Source organism: Salvelinus alpinus, chromosome 11 (genome assembly GCF_045679555.1).
Source record: "Salvelinus alpinus chromosome 11, SLU_Salpinus.1, whole genome shotgun sequence".
Lineage (NCBI taxonomy): Eukaryota > Metazoa > Chordata > Actinopteri > Salmoniformes > Salmonidae > Salvelinus > Salvelinus alpinus.
Window position 1 is genome coordinate 74,303,641 of NC_092096.1, and position 20,278 is coordinate 74,323,918.

Sequence of the window (20,278 nt, forward strand, 5' to 3'; positions counted from 1 at the left end):
GGTAGGGTTCAGGGGTCAGGGGTTCTGTATTACCTGTTGGCTCTTCTCCAGAGCGAGGGTCTTCCTCAGGTAGGGTTCAGGGGTCAGGGGTTCTGTATTACCTGTTGGCTCTTCTCCAAGCGAGGGTCTTCCTCAGGGAGGGTTCAGGGGTCAGGGGTCAGGGGTTCTGTATTACCTGTTGGCTCTTCTCCAAGCGAGGGTCTTCCTCAGGTAGGGTTCAGGGGTCAGGGGTTCTGTATTACCTGTTGGCTCTTCTCCAAGCGAGGGTCTTCCTCAGGGAGGGTTCAGGGGTCAGGGGTTCTGTATTACCTGTTGGCTCTTCTCCAAGCGAGGGTCTTCCTCAGGTAGGGTTCAGGGGTCAGGGGTTCTGTATTACCTGTTGGCTCTTCTCCAAAGCGAGGGTCTTCCTCAGGTAGGGTTCAGGGGTCAGGGGTCAAGGGTTCTGTATTACCTGTTGGCTCTTCTCCAAGCGAGTGTCTTCCTCAGGTAGGGTTCAGGGGTCAGGGGTTCTGTATTACCTGTTGGCTCTTCTCCAGAGCGAGGGTCTTCCTCAGGTAGGGTTCAGGGGTCAGGGGGTCAAGGGTTCTGTATTACCTGTTGGCTCTTCTCCAAGCGAGGGTCTTCCTCAGGTAGGGTTCAGGGGTCAGGGGTTCTGTATTACCTGTTGGCTCTTCTCCAAAGTGAGGGTCTTCCTCAGGTGGGGTTCAGGGGTCAAGGGTTCTGTATTACCTGTTGGCTCTTCTCCAAAGCGAGGGTCTTCCTCAGGTAGGGTTCAGGGGTCAGGGGTTCTGTATTACCTGTTGGCTCTTCTCCAGAGCGAGGGTCTTCCTCAGGTAGGGTTCAGGGGTCAGGGGTTCTGTATTACCTGTTGGCTCTTCTCCAGAGCGAGGGTCTTCCTCAGGTAGGGTTCAGGGGTCAGGGGTTCTGTATTACCTGTTGGCTCTTCTCCAAAGCGAGGGTCTTCCTCAGGTAGGGTTCAGGGGTCAGGGGTTCTGTATTACCTGTTGGCTCTTCTCCAGAGCGAGGGTCTTCCTCAGGTAGGGTTCAGGGGTCAGGGGTTCTGTATTACCTGTTGGCTCTTCTCCAAGCGAGGGTCTTCCTCAGGGAGGGTTCAGGGGTCAGGGGTTCTGTATTACCTGTTGGCTCTTCTCCAAGCGAGGGTCTTCCTCAGGTAGGGTTCAGGGGTCAGGGGTTCTGTATTACCTGTTGGCTCTTCTCCAAGCGAGGGTCTTCCTCAGGGAGGGTTCAGGGGTCAGGGGTTCTGTATTACCTGTTGGCTCTTCTCCAAAGCGAGGGTCTTCCTCAGGTAGGGTTCAGGGGTCAGGGGTCAAGGGTTCTGTATTACCTGTTGGCTCTTCTCCAAGCGAGTGTCTTCCTCAGGTAGGGGTCAGGGGTCAGGGGTTCTGTATTACCTGTTGGCTCTTCTCCAGAGCGAGGGTCTTCCTCAGGTAGGGTTCAGGGGTCAGGGGTCAAGGGTTCTGTATTACCTGTTGGCTCTTCTCCAAGCGAGGGTCTTCCTCAGGTAGGGTTCAGGGGTCAGGGGTTCTGTATTACCTGTTGGCTCTTCTCCAAAGTGAGGGTCTTCCTCAGGTGGGGTTCAGGGGTCAAGGGTTCCGTATTACCTGTTGGCTCTTCTCCAAAGCGAGGGTCTTCCTCAGGTAGGGTTCAGGGGTCAGGGGTTCTGTATTACCTGTTGGCTCTTCTCCAGAGCGAGGGTCTTCCTCAGGTAGGGTTCAGGGGTCAGGGGTTCTGTATTACCTGTTGGCTCTTCTCCAGAGCGAGGGTCTTCCTCAGGTAGGGTTCAGGGGTCAGGGGTTCTGTATTACCTGTTGGCTCTTCTCCAAAGCGAGGGTCTTCCTCAGGTAGGGTTCAGGGGTCAGGGATTCTGTATTACCTGTTGGCTCTTCTCCAGAGCGAGGGTCTTCCTCAGGTAGGGTTCAGGGGTCAGGGGTTCTGTATTACCTGTTGGCTCTTCTCCAGAGCGAGGGTCTTCCTCAGGTAGGGTTCAGGGGTCAGGGGTTCTGTATTACCTGTTGGCTCTTCTCCAGAGCGAGGGTCTTCCTCAGGTAGGGTTCAGGGGTCAGGGGTCAGGGGTTCTGTATTACCTGTTGGCTCTTCTCCAAAGCGAGGGTCTTCCTCAGGTAGGGTTCAGGGGTCAGGGATTCTGTATTACCTGTTGGCTCTTCTCCAGAGCGAGGGTCTTCCTCAGGTAGGGTTCAGGGTTCAGGGGTTCTGTATTACCTGTTGGCTCTTCTCCAGAGCGAGGGTCTTCCTCAGGTAGGGTTCAGGGGTCAGGGGTTCTGTATTACCTGTTGGCTCTTCTCCAGAGCGAGGGTCTTCCTCAGGTGGGGTTCAGGGGTCAGGGGTTCTGTATTACCTGTTGGCTCTTCTCCAGAGCGAGGGTCTTCCTCAGGTAGGGTTCAGGGGTCAGGGGTTCTGTATTACCTGTTGCCTCTTCTCCAGAGCGAGGGTCTTCCTCAGGTAGGGTTCAGGGGTCAGGGGTTCTGTATTACCTGTTGGCTCTTCTCCAGAGCGAGGGTCTTCCTCAGGTAGGGTTCAGGGGTCAGGGGTTCTGTATTACCTGTTGGCTCTTCTCCAGAGCGAGGGTCTTCCTCAGGTAGGGTTCAGGGGTCAGGGGTTCTGTATTACCTGTTGGCTCTTCTCCAAAGCGAGGGTCTTCCTCAGGTAGGGTTCAGGGGTCAGGGATTCTGTATTACCTGTTGGCTCTTCTCCAGAGCGAGGGTCTTCCTCAGGTAGGGTTCAGGGGTCAGGGGTCAAGGGTTCTGTATTACCTGTTGGCTCTTCTCCAGAGCGAGGGTCTTCCTCAGGTGGGGTTCAGGGTTCAGGGGTCAGGGGTTCTGGATTACCTGTTGGCTCTTCTCCAAAGTGAGGGTCTTCCTCAGGTGGGGTTCAGGGGTCAGGGGTTCTGTATTACCTGTTGGCTCTTCTCCAGAGCGAGGGTCTTCCTCAGGTAGGGTTCAGGGGTCAGGGGTTCTGTATTACCTGTTGGCTCTTCTCCAGAGCGAGTGTCTTCCTCATGTAGGGTTCAGGGGTCAGGGGTTCTGTATTACCTGTTGGCTCTTCTCCAGAGCGAGGGTCTTCCTCAGGTGGGGTTCAGGGGTCAGGGATTCTGTATTACCTGTTGGCTCTTCTCCAGAGCGAGGGTCTTCCTCAGGTAGGGTTCAGGGGTCAGGGGTTCTGTATTACCTGTTGGCTCTTCTCCAGAGCGAGGGTCTTCCTCAGGTAGGGTTCAGGGGTCAGGGGTTCTGTATTACCTGTTGGCTCTTCTCCAGAGCGAGGGTCTTCCTCAGGTAGGGTTCAGGGGTCAGGGGTTCTGTATTACCTGTTGGCTCTTCTCCAAAGCGAGGGTCTTCCTCAGGTAGGGTTCAGGGGTCAGGGGTTCTGTATTACCTGTTGGCTCTTCTCCAAGCGAGTGTCTTCCTCAGGTAGGGTTCAGGGGTCAGGGGTTAGGGGTCAAGGGTTCTGTATTACCTGTTGGCTCTTCTCCAGAGCGAGGGTCTTCCTCAGGTAGGGTTCAGGGGTCAGGGGTTCTGTATTACCTGTTGGCTCTTCTCCAAAGCGAGTGTCTTCCTCATGTGGGGTTCAGGGGTCAGGGGTTCTGTATTACCTGTTGGCTCTTCTCCAGAGCTAGGGTCTTCCTCAGGTAGGGTTCAGGGGTCAGGGGTTCTGTATTACCTGTTGGCTCTTCTCCAAGCGAGTGTCTTCCTCAGGTAGGGTTCAGGGGTCAGGGGTTAGGGGTCAAGGGTTCTGTATTACCTGTTGGCTCTTCTCCAGAGCGAGGGTCTTCCTCAGGTAGGGTTCAGGGGTCAGGGGTTCTGTATTACCTGTTGGCTCTTCTCCAGAGCGAGGGTCTTCCTCAGGTAGGGTTCAGGGGTCAGGGGTTCTGTATTACCTGTTGGCTCTTCTCCAGAGCGAGGGTCTTCCTCAGGTAGGGTTCAGGGGTCAGGGGTTCTGTATTACCTGTTGGCTCTTCTCCAGAGCGAGGGTCTTCCTCAGGTAGGGTTCAGGGGTCAGGGGTCAAGGGTTCTGTATTACCTGTTGGCTCTTCTCCAGAGCGAGGGTCTTCCTCAGGTAGGGTTCAGGGGTCAGGGGTTCTGTATTACCTGTTGGCTCTTCTCCAGAGCGAGGGTCTTCCTCAGGTAGGGTTCAGGGGTCAGGGGTTCTGTATTACCTGTTGGCTCTTCTCCAAGGCGAAGGTCTTCCTCAGGTAGGGTTCAGGGGTTCTGTATTACCTGTTGGCTCTTCTCCAGAGCGAGGGTCTTCCTCAGGTAGGGTTCAGGGGTCAGGGGTTCTGTATTACCTGTTGGCTCTTCTCCAGAGCGAGGGTCTTCCTCAGGTGGGGTTCAGGGGTCAGGGATTCTGTATTACCTGTTGGCTCTTCTCCAGAGCGAGGGTCTTCCTCAGGTGGGGTTCAGGGGTCAGGGATTCTGTATTACCTGTTGGCTCTTCTCCAGAGCGAGGGTCTTCCTCAGGTAGGGTTCAGGGGTCAGGGGTTCTGTATTACCTGTTGGCTCTTCTCCAGAGCGAGGGTCTTCCTCAGGTAGGGTTCAGGGGTCAGGGGTTCTGTATTACCTGTTGGCTCTTCTCCAGAGCGAGGGTCTTCCTCAGGTAGGGTTCAGGGGTCAGGGGTTCTGTATTACCTGTTGGCTCTTCTCCAGAGCGAGGGTCTTCCTCAGGTAGGGTTCAGGGGTCAGGGGTTCTGTATTACCTGTTGGCTCTTCTCCAAAGCGAGGGTCTTCCTCAGGTAGGGTTCAGGGGTCAGGGGTTCTGTATTACCTGTTGGCTCTTCTCCAAGCGAGTGTCTTCCTCAGGTAGGGTTCAGGGGTCAGGGGTTAGGGGTCAAGGGTTCTGTATTACCTGTTGGCTCTTCTCCAGAGCGAGGGTCTTCCTCAGGTAGGGTTCAGGGGTCAGGGGTTCTGTATTACCTGTTGGCTCTTCTCCAAAGCGAGTGTCTTCCTCATGTGGGGTTCAGGGGTCAGGGGTTCTGTATTACCTGTTGGCTCTTCTCCAGAGCGAGGGTCTTCCTCAGGTAGGGTTCAGGGGTCAGGGGTTCTGTATTACCTGTTGGCTCTTCTCCAGAGCGAGGGTCTTCCTCAGGTAGGGTTCAGGGGTCAGGGGTTCTGTATTACCTGTTGGCTCTTCTCCAGAGCGAGGGTCTTCCTCAGGTAGGGTTCAGGGGTCAGGGGTTCTGTATTACCTGTTGGCTCTTCTCCAGAGCGAGGGTCTTCCTCAGGTAGGGTTCAGGGGTCAGGGGTTCTGTATTACCTGTTGGCTCTTCTCCAAGCGAGTGTCTTCCTCAGGTAGGGTTCAGGGGTCAGGGGTTAGGGGTCAAGGGTTCTGTATTACCTGTTGGCTCTTCTCCAGAGCGAGGGTCTTCCTCAGGTAGGGTTCAGGGGTCAGGGGTTCTGTATTACCTGTTGGCTCTTCTCCAGAGCGAGGGTCTTCCTCAGGTAGGGTTCAGGGGTCAGGGGTTCTGTATTACCTGTTGGCTCTTCTCCAGAGCGAGGGTCTTCCTCAGGTAGGGTTCAGGGGTCAGGGGTTCTGTATTACCTGTTGGCTCTTCTCCAGAGCGAGGGTCTTCCTCAGGTAGGGTTCAGGGGTCAAGGGTTCTGTATTACCTGTTGGCTCTTCTCCAGAGCGAGGGTCTTCCTCAGGTAGGGTTCAGGGGTCAGGGGTTCTGTATTACCTGTTGGCTCTTCTCCAGAGTGAGGGTCTTCCTCAGGTAGGGTTCAGGGGTCAGGGGTTCTGTATTACCTGTTGGCTCTTCTACAGAGCGAGGGTCTTCCTCAGGTAGGGTTCAGGGGTTCTGTATTACCTGTTGGCTCTTCTCCAGAGCGAGGGTCTTCCTCAGGTAGGGTTCAGGGGTCAGGGGTTCTGTATTACCTGTTGGCTCTTCTCCAGAGCGAGGGTCTTCCTCAGGTAGGGGTCAGGGGTTCTGTATTACCTGTTGGCTCTTCTCCAAGCGAGTGTCTTCCTCAGGTAGGGTTCAGGGGTCAGGGGTTAGGGGTCAAGGGTTCTGTATTACCTGTTGGCTCTTCTCCAGAGCGAGGGTCTTCCTCAGGTAGGGTTCAGGGGTCAGGGGTTCTGTATTACCTGTTGGCTCTTCTCCAAAGCGAGTGTCTTCCTCAGGTGGGGTTCAGGGGTCAGGGGTCAGGGGTTCTGTATTACCTGTTGGCTCTTCTCCAGAGCGAGGGTCTTCCTCAGGTAGGGTTCAGGGGTCAGGGGTCAAGGGTTCTGTATTACCTGTTGGCTCTTCTCCAAGCGAGTGTCTTCCTCAGGTAGGGTTCAGGGGTCAGGGGTCAGGGGTTCTGTATTACCTGTTGGCTCTTCTCCAGAGCGAGGGTCTTCCTCAGGTAGGGTTCAGGGGTCAGGGGTCAAGGGTTCTGTATTACCTGTTGGCTCTTCTCCAAGCGAGGGTCTTCCTCAGGTAGGGTTCAGGGGTCAGGGGTTCTGTATTACCTGTTGGCTCTTCTCCAGAGCGAGGGTCTTCCTCAGGTAGGGTTCAGGGGTCAGGGGTTCTGTATTACCTGTTGGCTCTTCTCCAGAGCGAGGGTCTTCCTCAGGTAGGGTTCAGGGGTCAGGGGTTCTGTATTACCTGTTGCCTCTTCTCCAAAGCGAGGGTCTTCCTCAGGTAGGGTTCAGGGGTCAGGGATTCTGTATTACCTGTTGGCTCTTCTCCAGAGCGAGGGTCTTCCTCAGGTAGGGTTCAGGGGTCAGGGGTCAAGGGTTCTGTATTACCTGTTGGCTCTTCTCCAGAGCGAGGGTCTTCCTCAGGTGGGGTTCAGGGTTCAGGGGTCAGGGGTTCTGGATTACCTGTTGGCTCTTCTCCAAAGTGAGGGTCTTCCTCAGGTGGGGTTCAGGGGTCAGGGGTTCTGTATTACCTGTTGGCTCTTCTCCAGAGCGAGGGTCTTCCTCAGGTAGGGTTCAGGGGTCAGGGGTTCTGTATTACCTGTTGGCTCTTCTCCAGAGCGAGTGTCTTCCTCATGTAGGGTTCAGGGGTCAGGGGTTCTGTATTACCTGTTGGCTCTTCTCCAGAGCGAGGGTCTTCCTCAGGTGGGGTTCAGGGGTCAGGGATTCTGTATTACCTGTTGGCTCTTCTCCAGAGCGAGGGTCTTCCTCAGGTAGGGTTCAGGGGTCAGGGGTTCTGTATTACCTGTTGGCTCTTCTCCAGAGCGAGGGTCTTCCTCAGGTAGGGTTCAGGTGTCAGGGGTTCTGTATTACCTGTTGGCTCTTCTCCAGAGCGAGGGTCTTCCTCAGGTAGGGTTCAGGGGTTCTGTATTACCTGTTGGCTCTTCTCCAGAGCGAGGGTCTTCCTCAGGTAGGGTTCAGGGGTCAGGGGTTCTGTATTACCTGTTGGCTCTTCTCCAAAGCGAGGGTCTTCCTCAGGTAGGGTTCAGGGGTCAGGGGTTCTGTATTACCTGTTGGCTCTTCTCCAAGCGAGTGTCTTCCTCAGGTAGGGTTCAGGGGTCAGGGGTTAGGGGTCAAGGGTTCTGTATTACCTGTTGGCTCTTCTCCAGAGCGAGGGTCTTCCTCAGGTAGGGTTCAGGGGTCAGGGGTTCTGTATTACCTGTTGGCTCTTCTCCAAAGCGAGTGTCTTCCTCATGTGGGGTTCAGGGGTCAGGGGTTCTGTATTACCTGTTGGCTCTTCTCCAGAGCGAGGGTCTTCCTCAGGTAGGGTTCAGGGGTCAGGGGTTCTGTATTACCTGTTGGCTCTTCTCCAGAGCGAGGGTCTTCCTCAGGTAGGGTTCAGGGGTCAGGGGTTCTGTATTACCTGTTGGCTCTTCTCCAGAGCGAGGGTCTTCCTCAGGTAGGGTTCAGGGGTCAGGGGTTCTGTATTACCTGTTGGCTCTTCTCCAGAGCGAGGGTCTTCCTCAGGTAGGGTTCAGGGGTCAGGGGTTCTGTATTACCTGTTGGCTCTTCTCCAAGCGAGTGTCTTCCTCAGGTAGGGTTCAGGGGTCAGGGGTTAGGGGTCAAGGGTTCTGTATTACCTGTTGGCTCTTCTCCAGAGCGAGGGTCTTCCTCAGGTAGGGTTCAGGGGTCAGGGGTTCTGTATTACCTGTTGGCTCTTCTCCAGAGCGAGGGTCTTCCTCAGTTAGGGTTCAGGGGTCAGGGGTTCTGTATTACCTGTTGGCTCTTCTCCAGAGCGAGGGTCTTCCTCAGGTAGGGTTCAGGGGTCAGGGGTTCTGTATTACCTGTTGGCTCTTCTCCAGAGCGAGGGTCTTCCTCAGGTAGGGTTCAGGGGTCAGGGGTCAAGGGTTCTGTATTACCTGTTGGCTCTTCTCCAGAGCGAGGGTCTTCCTCAGGTAGGGTTCAGGGGTCAGGGGTTCTGTATTACCTGTTGGCTCTTCTCCAGAGCGAGGGTCTTCCTCAGGTAGGGTTCAGGGGTCAGGGGTTCTGTATTACCTGTTGGCTCTTCTCCAGAGCGAGGGTCTTCCTCAGGTAGGGTTCAGGGGTTCTGTATTACCTGTTGGCTCTTCTCCAGAGCGAGGGTCTTCCTCAGGTAGGGTTCAGGGGTCAGGGGTTCTGTATTACCTGTTGGCTCTTCTCCAGAGCGAGGGTCTTCCTCAGGTAGGGTTCAGGGGTCAGGGGTTCTGTATTACCTGTTGGCTCTTCTCCAAGCGAGTGTCTTCCTCAGGTAGGGTTCAGGGGTCAGGGGTTAGGGGTCAAGGGTTCTGTATTACCTGTTGGCTCTTCTCCAGAGCGAGGGTCTTCCTCAGGTAGGGTTCAGGGGTCAGGGGTTCTGTATTACCTGTTGGCTCTTCTCCAAAGCGAGTGTCTTCCTCAGGTGGGGTTCAGGGGTCAGGGGTCAGGGGTTCTGTATTACCTGTTGGCTCTTCTCCAGAGCGAGGGTCTTCCTCAGGTAGGGTTCAGGGGTCAGGGGTCAAGGGTTCTGTATTACCTGTTGGCTCTTCTCCAAGCGAGTTTCTTCCTCAGGTAGGGTTCAGGGGTCAGGGGTCAGGGGTTCTGTATTACCTGTTGGCTCTTCTCCAGAGTGAGGGTCTTCCTCAGGTAGGGTTCAGGGGTCAGGGGTCAAGGGTTCTGTATTACCTGTTGGCTCTTCTCCAAGCGAGGGTCTTCCTCAGGTAGGGTTCAGGGGTCAGGGGTTCTGTATTACCTGTTGGCTCTTCTCCAAAGTGAGGGTCTTCCTCAGGTGGGGTTCAGGGGTCAAGGGTTCTGTATTACCTGTTGGCTCTTCTCCAAAGCGAGGGTCTTCCTCAGGTAGGGTTCAGGGGTCAGGGGTTCTGTATTACCTGTTGGCTCTTCTCCAGAGCGAGGGTCTTCCTCAGGTAGGGTTCAGGGGTCAGGGGTTCTGTATTACCTGTTGGCTCTTCTCCAGAGCGAGGGTCTTCCTCAGGTAGGGTTCAGGGGTCAGGGGTTCTGTATTACCTGTTGGCTCTTCTCCAAAGCGAGGGTCTTCCTCAGGTAGGGTTCAGGGGTCAGGGGTTAGGGGTCAAGGGTTCTGTATTACCTGTTGGCTCTTCTCCAGAGCGAGGGTCTTCCTCAGGTAGGGTTCAGGGGTCAGGGGTTCTGTATTACCTGTTGGCTCTTCTCCAGAGCGAGGGTCTTCCTCAGGTAGGGTTCAGGGGTCAGGGGTTCTGTATTACCTGTTGGCTCTTCTCCAGAGCGAGGGTCTTCCTCAGGTAGGGTTCAGGGGTCAGGGGTTCTGTATTACCTGTTGGCTCTTCTCCAGAGCGAGGGTCTTCCTCAGGTAGGGTTCAGGGGTCAGGGGTCAGGGGTTCTGTATTACCTGTTGGCTCTTCTCCAAAGCGAGGGTCTTCCTCAGGTAGGGTTCATGGGTCAGGGATTCTGTATTACCTGTTGGCTCTTCTCCAGAGCGAGGGTCTTCCTCAGGTAGGGTTCAGGGGTCAGGGGTTCTGTATTACCTGTTGGCTCTTCTCCAGAGCGAGGGTCTTCCTCAGGTAGGGTTCAGGGGTCAGGGGTTCTGTATTACCTGTTGGCTCTTCTCCAGAGCGAGGGTCTTCCTCAGGTAGGGTTCAGGGGTCAGGGGTTCTGTATTACCTGTTGGCTCTTCTCCAGAGCGAGGGTCTTCCTCAGGTAGGGTTCAGGGGTCAGGGGTTCTGTATTACCTGTTGGCTCTTCTCCAGAGCGAGGGTCTTCCTCAGGTAGGGGTCAGGGGTTCTGTATTACCTGCTGGCTCTTCTCCAGAGCGAGGGTCTTCCTCAGGTAGGGTTCAGGGTTCAGGGGTCAGGGGTTCTGTATTACCTGTTGGCTCTTCTCCAGAGCGAGGGTCTTCCTCAGGTAGGGTTCAGGGGTCAGGGGTTCTGTATTACCTGTTGGCTCTTCTCCAGAGCGAGGGTCTTCCTCAGGTAGGGTTCAGGGGTCAGGGGTTCTGTATTACCTGTTGGCTCTTCTCCAGAGCGAGGGTCTTCCTCAGGTAGGGTTCAGGGGTCAGGGGTCAAGGGTTCTGTATTACCTGTTGGCTCTTCTCCAGAGCGAGGGTCTTCCTCAGGTAGGGTTCAGGGGTCAGGGGTTCTGTATTACCTGTTGGCTCTTCTCCAGAGCGAGGGTCTTCCTCAGGTAGGGTTCAGGGGTCAGGGGTTCTGTATTACCTGTTGGCTCTTCTCCAGAGCGAGGGTCTTCCTCAGGTAGGGTTCAGGGGTTCTGTATTACCTGTTGGCTCTTCTCCAGAGCGAGGGTCTTCCTCAGGTAGGGTTCAGGGGTCAGGGGTTCTGTATTACCTGTTGGCTCTTCTCCAGAGCGAGGGTCTTCCTCAGGTAGGGTTCAGGGGTCAGGGGTTCTGTATTACCTGTTGGCTCTTCTCCAAGCGAGTGTCTTCCTCAGGTAGGGTTCAGGGGTCAGGGGTTAGGGGTCAAGGGTTCTGTATTACCTGTTGGCTCTTCTCCAGAGCGAGGGTCTTCCTCAGGTAGGGTTCAGGGGTCAGGGGTTCTGTATTACCTGTTGGCTCTTCTCCAAAGCGAGTGTCTTCCTCAGGTGGGGTTCAGGGGTCAGGGGTCAGGGGTTCTGTATTACCTGTTGGCTCTTCTCCAGAGCGAGGGTCTTCCTCAGGTAGGGTTCAGGGGTCAGGGGTCAAGGGTTCTGTATTACCTGTTGGCTCTTCTCCAAGCGAGTGTCTTCCTCAGGTAGGGTTCAGGGGTCAGGGGTCAGGGGTTCTGTATTACCTGTTGGCTCTTCTCCAGAGTGAGGGTCTTCCTCAGGTAGGGTTCAGGGGTCAGGGGTCAAGGGTTCTGTATTACCTGTTGGCTCTTCTCCAAGCGAGGGTCTTCCTCAGGTAGGGTTCAGGGGTCAGGGGTTCTGTATTACCTGTTGGCTCTTCTCCAAAGTGAGGGTCTTCCTCAGGTGGGGTTCAGGGGTCAAGGGTTCTGTATTACCTGTTGGCTCTTCTCCAAAGCGAGGGTCTTCCTCAGGTAGGGTTCAGGGGTCAGGGGTTCTGTATTACCTGTTGGCTCTTCTCCAGAGCGAGGGTCTTCCTCAGGTAGGGTTCAGGGGTCAGGGGTTCTGTATTACCTGTTGGCTCTTCTCCAGAGCGAGGGTCTTCCTCAGGTAGGGTTCAGGGGTCAGGGGTTCTGTATTACCTGTTGGCTCTTCTCCAAAGCGAGGGTCTTCCTCAGGTAGGGTTCAGGGGTCAGGGGTTAGGGGTCAAGGGTTCTGTATTACCTGTTGGCTCTTCTCCAGAGCGAGGGTCTTCCTCAGGTAGGGTTCAGGGGTCAGGGGTTCTGTATTACCTGTTGGCTCTTCTCCAGAGCGAGGGTCTTCCTCAGGTAGGGTTCAGGGGTCAGGGGTTCTGTATTACCTGTTGGCTCTTCTCCAGAGCGAGGGTCTTCCTCAGGTAGGGTTCAGGGGTCAGGGGTTCTGTATTACCTGTTGGCTCTTCTCCAGAGCGAGGGTCTTCCTCAGGTAGGGTTCAGGGGTCAGGGGTCAGGGGTTCTGTATTACCTGTTGGCTCTTCTCCAAAGCGAGGGTCTTCCTCAGGTAGGGTTCATGGGTCAGGGATTCTGTATTACCTGTTGGCTCTTCTCCAGAGCGAGGGTCTTCCTCAGGTAGGGTTCAGGGGTCAGGGGTTCTGTATTACCTGTTGGCTCTTCTCCAGAGCGAGGGTCTTCCTCAGGTAGGGTTCAGGGGTCAGGGGTTCTGTATTACCTGTTGGCTCTTCTCCAGAGCGAGGGTCTTCCTCAGGTAGGGTTCAGGGGTCAGGGGTTCTGTATTACCTGTTGGCTCTTCTCCAGAGCGAGGGTCTTCCTCAGGTAGGGTTCAGGGGTCAGGGGTTCTGTATTACCTGTTGGCTCTTCTCCAGAGCGAGGGTCTTCCTCAGGTAGGGGTCAGGGGTTCTGTATTACCTGCTGGCTCTTCTCCAGAGCGAGGGTCTTCCTCAGGTAGGGTTCAGGGTTCAGGGGTCAGGGGTTCTGTATTACCTGTTGGCTCTTCTCCAGAGCGAGGGTCTTCCTCAGGTAGGGTTCAGGGGTCAGGGGTTCTGTATTACCTGTTGGCTCTTCTCCAGAGCGAGGGTCTTCCTCAGGTAGGGTTCAGGGGTCAGGGGTTCTGTATTACCTGTTGGCTCTTCTCCAGAGCGAGGGTCTTCCTCAGGTAGGGTTCAGGGGTCAGGGGTCAGGGGTTCTGTATTACCTGTTGGCTCTTCTCCAAAGCGAGGGTCTTCCTCAGGTAGGGTTCAGGGGTCAGGGGTCAAGGGTTCTGTATTACCTGCTGGCTCTTCTCCAAAGCGAGGGTCTTCCTCAGGTAGGGTTCAGGGGTCAGGGGTCAAGGGTTCTGTATTACCTGCTGGCTCTTCTCCAAAGCGAGGGTCTTCCTCAGGTAAGCAATGTCATCAAAGGACTGTAGTTCAGGCATGCCGCAGCCCAGCAGCAGGGAGAACAGGTTGATGAACAGAGAGGCATGCTGGCGGATGGAAAGGTACGCCTTGTAACACATCTCCTGGAACCTGGGGGGAAGGGGGGGGGTTAACAGGGTGTGTGTTCTCTGTGTGTTCTCTGTGTGTTCTCTGTGTGTATGTGTACTGTGTGTATGTGTACTGTGTATGTTGTACCTCTCAAACTCTTTGGTCTTGGTACACTCCTGGACTCCCTTACTGATGACGATCAGGAAGTCTTGTGTCAGAACGAAGGGAACTCTCTCTCTCTTATAGCCAAACTTCTTCTTCTTATGATCCAGGAAGTGGCCAAAGTCTATATGGAACAGCTGGGGGAAAGAGAGAGAGAGAGAGAGGATGGAAAATATAAATCGGAGTTAACTATTGGGTCATTTCTTCAGATAGATGGATAGGTATGTTGTGTTGTGTGTGTAATGTTGTGTGTGTTGTGTTGTGTGTGTTATGTTGTGTTGTGTGCGTTATGTTGTGTGTGTTGTGTTGTGTGTGTTGTGTTGTGTTGTGTGCGTTATGTTGTGTTGTGTGTGTTGTGTTGTGTGCGTTATGTTGTGTTGTGTGTGTTATGTTGTGTTGTGTGCGTTATGTTGTGTTGTGAGTGTTGTGTTGTGTGCGTTATGTTGTGTTGTGTGTGTTGTGTTGTGTGTGTTGTGTTGTGTTATGTTGTGTTGTGTGCGTTATGTTGTGTTGTGTGTGTTGTGTTGTGTGTGTTGTGTTGTGTTATGTTGTGTTGTGTGCGTTATGTTGTGTTGTGTGTGTTGTGTTGTGTTGTGTGCGTTACCTGTCCGTTCTCCTTAACCATGATGTTGGAGTTGTGTCTGTCTCCTATACCCAGGATGAAGGTGGCTACGCAGTACCCGGCACAGGACCTGGTGAACAGGTCTATCGCTCGGTCATACCTGGGGGTGAATAGGGTTAGAGGTCTATCGCTCGGTCATACCTGGGGGTGAATAGGGTTAGAGGTCTATCGCTCGGTCATACCTGGGGGTGAATAGGGTTAGAGGTCTGTCATACCTGGGGGTGAATAGGGTTATCGCTCTGTCATACCTGGGGGTGAATAGGGTTATCGCTCGGTCATACCTGGGGGTGAATAGGGTTATCGCTCGGTCATACCTGGGGGTGAATAGGGTTATCGCTCTGTCATACCTGGGGGTGAATAGGGTTATCGCTCGGTCATACCTGGGGGTGAATAGGGTTATCGCTCGGTCATACCTGGGGGTGAATAGGGTTATCGCTCTGTCATACCTGGGGGTGAATAGGGTTATCGCTCTGTCATACCTGGGGGTGAATAGGGTTATCGCTCGGTCATACCTGGGGGTGAATAGGGTTAGAGGTCTATCTCTCTGTCATACCTGGGGGTGAATAGGGTTAGAGGTCTATCTCTCTGTCATACCTGGGGGTGAATAGGGTTAGAGGTCTGTCATACCTGGGGGTGAATAGGGTTATCGCTCTGTCATACCTGGGGGTGAATAGGGTTATCGCTCGGTCATACCTGGGGGTGAATAGGGTTATCGCTCGGTCATACCTGGGGGTGAATAGGGTTATCGCTCTGTCATACCTGGGGGTGAATAGGGTTATCGCTCGGTCATACCTGGGGGTGAATAGGGTTATCGCTCGGTCATACCTGGGGGTGAATAGGGTTATCGCTCTGTCATACCTGGGGGTGAATAGGGTTATCGCTCTGTCATACCTGGGGGTGAATAGGGTTATCGCTCGGTCATACCTGGGGGTGAATAGGGTTAGAGGTCTATCTCTCTGTCATACCTGGGGGTGAATAGGGTTAGAGGTCTATCTCTCTGTCATACCTGGGGGTGAATAGGGTTATCGCTCTGTCATACCTGGGGGTGAATAGGGTTATCTCTCTGTCATACCTGGGGGTGAATAGGGTTAGAGGTATATCTCTCTGTCATACCTGGGGGTGAATAGGGTTAGAGGTCTATCTCTCTGTCATACCTGGGGGTGAATAGGGTTAGAGGTCTATCTCTCTGTCATACCTGGGAGTGAATAGGGTTAGAGGTCTATCTCTCTGTCATACCTGGGGGTGAATAGGGTTAGAGGTCTATCTCTCTGTCATACCTGGGGGTGAATAGGGTTAGAGGTATATCTCTCGGTCATACCTGGGAGTGAATAGGGTTAGAGGTCCATCTCTCTGTCATACCTGGGGGTGAATAGGGTTAGAGGTCCATCTCTCTGTCATACCTGGGGGTGAATAGGGTTAGAGGTCTATCTCTCGGTCATACCTGGGAGTGAATAGGGTTAGAGGTCTATCTCTCTGTCATACCTGGGGGTGAATAGGGTTAGAGGTCTATCTCTCTGTCATACCTGGGGGTGAATAGGGTTATCGCTCTGTCATACCTGGGGGTGAATAGGGTTATCGCTCTGTCATACCTGGGGGTGAATAGGGTTATCGCTCTGTCATACCTGGGGGTGAATAGGGTTATCGCTCTGTCATACCTGGGGGTGAATAGGGTTAGAGGTCTATCTCTCTGTCATACCTGGGGGTGAATAGGGTTAGAGGTATATCTCTCTGTCATACCTGGGGGTGAATAGGGTTAGAGGTCTATCTCTCGGTCATACCTGGGGGTGAATAGGGTTAGAGGTCTATCTCTCTGTCATACCTGGGGGTGAATAGGGTTAGAGGTCTATCTCTCTGTCATACCTGGGGGTGAATAGGGTTAGAGGTATATCTCTCTGTCATACCTGGGGGTGAATAGGGTTAGAGGTCTATCTCTCTGTCATACCTGGGGGTGAATAGGGTTAGAGGTCTATCTCTCTGTCATACCTGGGGGTGAATAGGGTTAGAGATCTATCTCTCTGTCATACCTGGGGGTGAATAGGGTTAGAGGTCCATCTCTCTGTCATACCTGGGGGTGAATAGGGTTAGAGGTCTATCTCTCTGTCATACCTGGGGGTGAATAGGGTTAGAGGTCTATCTCTCTGTCATACCTGGGGGTGAATAGGGTTAGAGATCTATCTCTATGTCATACCTGGGGGTGAATAGGGTTAGACGTCCATCTCTCTGTCATACCTGGGGGTGAATAGGGTTAGAGGTCTATCTCTCTGTCATACCTGGGGGTGAATAGGGTTAGAGGTCTATCTCTCTGTCATACCTGGGGGTGAATAGGGTTAGAGATCTATCTCTCTGTCATACCTGGGGGTGAATAGGGTTAGAGGTCTATCTCTCTGTCATACCTGGGGGTGAATAGGGTTTTAATGCACTGGATCACAGCTCTGCACAAGACAGAGAGAGATGTTTAAAGTCTATATATAGAGGGAGACAGACAGACAGACAAACAAGTGTAACAGAGACAGGTGTAACAGACAGACAGTTCGACAGACAGGTGAAACAGACAGACAGTTCGACAGACAGGTGTAACAGACAGACAGTTAAACAGACAGGTGTAACAGACAGTTAGACAGACAGGTGTGACAGACAGACAGTTAAACAGACAGGTGTAACAGACAGACAGACAGGTGTAACAGACACAGGTGTAACAGACAGTTAGACAGACAGGTGTAACAGACAGTTAAACAGACAGGTGTAACAGACAGTTAGACAGACAGGTGTGACAGACAGACAGACAGTTAAACAGACAGACAGACAGGTGTAACAAACAGTTAGACAGACAGACAGTTAAACAGACAGGTGTAACAGACAGTTAAACAGACAGGTGTAACAGACAGTTAAACAGACAGGTGTAACAGACAGTTAGACAGACAGGTGTAACAGACAGTTAGACAGACAGGTGTAACAGACAATTAGACAGACAGGTGTGACAGACAGTTAGACAGACAGTTAGGCAGACAGGTGTAACAGACAGTTAAACAGACAGGTGTAACAGACAGACAGGTGTAACAGACAGACAGTTAAACAGACAGGTGTAACAGACAGTTAGACAGACAGGTGTGACAGACAGACAGACAGTTAGACAGACAGGTGTAACAGACAGTTAGACAGACAGGTGTAACAGACAGTTAGGCAGACAGGTGTAACAGACAGACAGGTGTAACAGACAGACAGTTAAACAGACAGGTGTAACAGACAGTTAGACAGACAGGTGTGACAGACAGACAGACAGTTAGACAGACAGGTGTAACAGACAGTTAGACAGACAGGTGTAACAGACAGTTAGACAGACAGGTGTAACAGACAATTAGGCAGACAGGTGTAACAGACAGTTAGACAGACAGGTGTGACAGACAGACAGACAGTTAGACAGACAGGTGTAACAGACAGTTAGACAGACAGGTATAACAGACAGTTAAACAGACAGGTGTAACATACAGACAGGTGTAACAGACAGACAGGTGTAACAGACAGTTAGACAGACAGGTGTGACAGACAGACAGACAGTTAGACAGACAGGTGTAACAGACAGGTAGACAGACAGGTGTAACAGACAGACAGACAGCCAGTTAGACAGACAGGTGTGACAGACAGTTAGACAGACAGGTGTAACAGACAGTTAGGCAGACAGGTATAACAGACAGTTAAACAGACAGGTGTAACAGACAGACAGGTGTAACAGACAGACAGTTAAACAGACAGGTGTAACAGACAGTTAGACAGACAGGTGTGACAGACAGACAGACAGTTAGACAGACAGGTGTAACAGACAGTTAGACAGACAGGTGTAACAGACAGTTAGGCAGACAGGTGTAACAGACAGACAGGTGTAACAGACATACAGTTAAACAGACAGGTGTAACAGACAGTTAGACAGACAGGTGTGACAGACAGACAGACAGTTAGACAGACAGGTGTAACAGACAGTTAGACAGACAGGTGTAACAGACAGGTAGACAGACAGGTGTAACAGACAGACAGACAGCCAGTTAGACAGACAGGTGTGACAGACAGTTAGACAGACAGGTGTAACAGACAGTTAGGCAGACAGGTATAACAGACAGTTAAACAGACAGGTGTAACAGACAGACAGGTGTAACAGACAGACAGTTAAACAGACAGGTGTAACAGACAGTTAGACAGACAGGTGTGACAGACAGACAGACAGTTAGACAGACAGGTGTAACAGACAGTTAGACAGACAGGTGTAACAGACAGTTAGGCAGACAGGTGTAACAGACAGACAGGTGTAACAGACATACAGTTAAACAGACAGGTGTAACAGACAGTTAGACAGACAGGTGTGACAGACAGACAGACAGTTAGACAGACAGGTGTAACAGACAGTTAGACAGACAGGTGTAACAGACAGTTAGGCAGACAGGTGTAACAGACAGTTAGACAGACATGTGTGACAGACAGACAGACAGGTGTAACAGACAGTTAGACAGAAGGGTATAACAGACAGTTAAACAGACAGGTGTAACAGACAGACAGGTGTAACAGACAGACAGTTAGACAGACAGGTGTAACAGACAGTTAGACAGACAGGTGTGACAGACAGACAGACAGACAGTTAGACAGACAGGTGTAACAGACAGGTAGACAGACAGGTGTAACAGACAGACAGACAGACAGTTAAACAGACAGGTGTAACAGACAGTTAGACAGACAGGTGTGACAGACAGACAGACAGGTGTAACAGACAGTTAGACAGACAGGTGTGACAGACAGACAGACAGTTAGACAGACAGGTGTAACAGACAGGTAGACAGACAGGTGTAACAGACAGACAGACAGACAGTTAGACAGACAGGTGTAACAGACAGTTAGACAGACAGGTGTGACAGACAGACAGACAGGTGTAACAGACAGTTAGACAGACAGGTGTAACAGACAGGTAGACAGACAGGTGTAACAGACAGACAGACAGACAGTTAAACAGACAGGTGTAACAGACAGTTAGACAGACAGGTGTGACAGACAGACAGACAGACAGGTGTAACAGACAGTTAGACAGACAGGTGTACTCTACTCACCCCTCTCCTCTGTTCTTGTCCTTGATCCAGTGGTGCAGTGTGTTGCTGTTGAACTGCAGCGCCCCCTTCAGGCCTCCTTTACACTGTATCTGCATGATGGTATAGCTGTTCTTCACCACCTCGATCAGCCCCACACAGTCCCCTATAGACAGACAGCCATACGGTAACATCCTGTAGAGAGGGGTTAAACAGAGTTAAACACACAGTCCCCTACAGACAGACAGCCATACGGTAACATCCTGTAGAGAGGGGTTAAACAGAGTTAAACACACAGTCCCCTATAGACAGACAGCCATACGGTAACATCCTGTAGAGAGGGGTTAAACAGAGTTAAACACACAGTCCCCTATAGACAGACAGCCATACCGTAACATCCTGTAGAGAAGGGTTAAACAGAGTTAAACACACAGTCCCCTATAGACAGACAGCCATACGGTAACATCCTGTAGAGAGGGGTTAAACAGAGTTAAACACACAGTCCCCTATAGACAGACAGCCATACGGTAACATCCTGTAGAGAGGGGTTAAACAGAGTTAAACACACAGTCCCCTATAGACAGACAGCCATACGGTAACATCCTGTAGAGAGGGGTTAAACAGTTAAACACACAGTCCCCTATAGACAGACAGCCATACGGTAACATCCTGTAGAGAGGGGTTAAACAGAGTTAAACACACAGTCCCCTATAGACAGACAGCCATACGGTAACATCCTGTAGAGAGGGGTTAAACAGAGTTAAACACACAGTCCCCTATAGACAGACAGCCATACGGTAACATCCTGTAGAGAGGGGTTAAACAGAGTTAAACACACAGTCCCCTATAGACAGACAGCCAGTAGGTCTACTCTCTCTGATCAGTGTTTCAGTAGGTCTACTCCCTCTGATCAGTGTTTCAGTAGGTCTACTCCCTGTGATCAGTGTTTCAGGAGGTCTACTCTCTCTGATCAGTGTTTCAGGAGGTCTACTCCCTCTGATCAGTGTTTCAGTAGGTCTACTCCCTGTGATCAGTGTTTCAGGAGGTCTACTCTCTCTGATCAGTGTTTCAGGAGGTCTACTCCCTCTGATCAGTGTTTCAGGAGGTCTACTCCCTCTGATCAGTGTTTCAGTAGATCAGGAGGTCTACTCCCTCTGATCGGTGTTTCAGGAGGTCAACTCCCTCTGATCAGTGTTTCAGGAGGTCTACTCCCTCTGATCAGTGTTTCAGGAGGTCTACTCCCTCTGATCAGTGTTTCAGTAGATCAGGAGGTCTACTCCCTCTGATCGGTGTTTCAGGAGGTCTACTCCCTCTGATCAGTGTTTCAGTAGGTCTACTCCCTCTGATCAGTGTTTCAGTAGGTCTACTCCCTGTGATCAGTGTTTCAGGAGGTCTACTCTCTCTGATCAGTGTTTCAGTAGGTCTACTCTCTCTGATCAGTGTTTCAGTAGGTCTACTCTCTCTGATCAGTGTTTCAGGAGGTCTACTCTCTCTGATCAGTGTTTCAGGAGGTCTACTCCCTCTGATCAGTGTTTC

At 52.4% G+C, this 20,278-nt stretch overlaps 1 protein-coding gene across 1 annotated transcript in view; it reads right to left on the reverse strand.

The window, feature by feature from the left end:
- The window catches only part of LOC139534791 (phosphatidylinositol 4,5-bisphosphate 3-kinase catalytic subunit alpha isoform-like), a 36,025-nt gene extending 16,420 nt beyond the window's left edge, over window positions 1-19,605 (reverse strand). The window contains exons 1-4 of the mRNA XM_071334246.1: window positions 18,767-19,605; window positions 13,662-13,779; window positions 13,043-13,194; window positions 12,775-12,937 (exon numbers count right to left, since the gene is read on the reverse strand). Coding sequence (XP_071190347.1) covers window positions 12,775-12,937; window positions 13,043-13,194; window positions 13,662-13,779; window positions 18,767-18,936 — 603 coding nt within the window. The 5' untranslated portion in view covers window positions 18,937-19,605. The remainder of the gene's footprint in view (window positions 1-12,774; window positions 12,938-13,042; window positions 13,195-13,661; window positions 13,780-18,766) is intronic.
- Window positions 19,606-20,278: the final 673 nt, after the last annotated feature.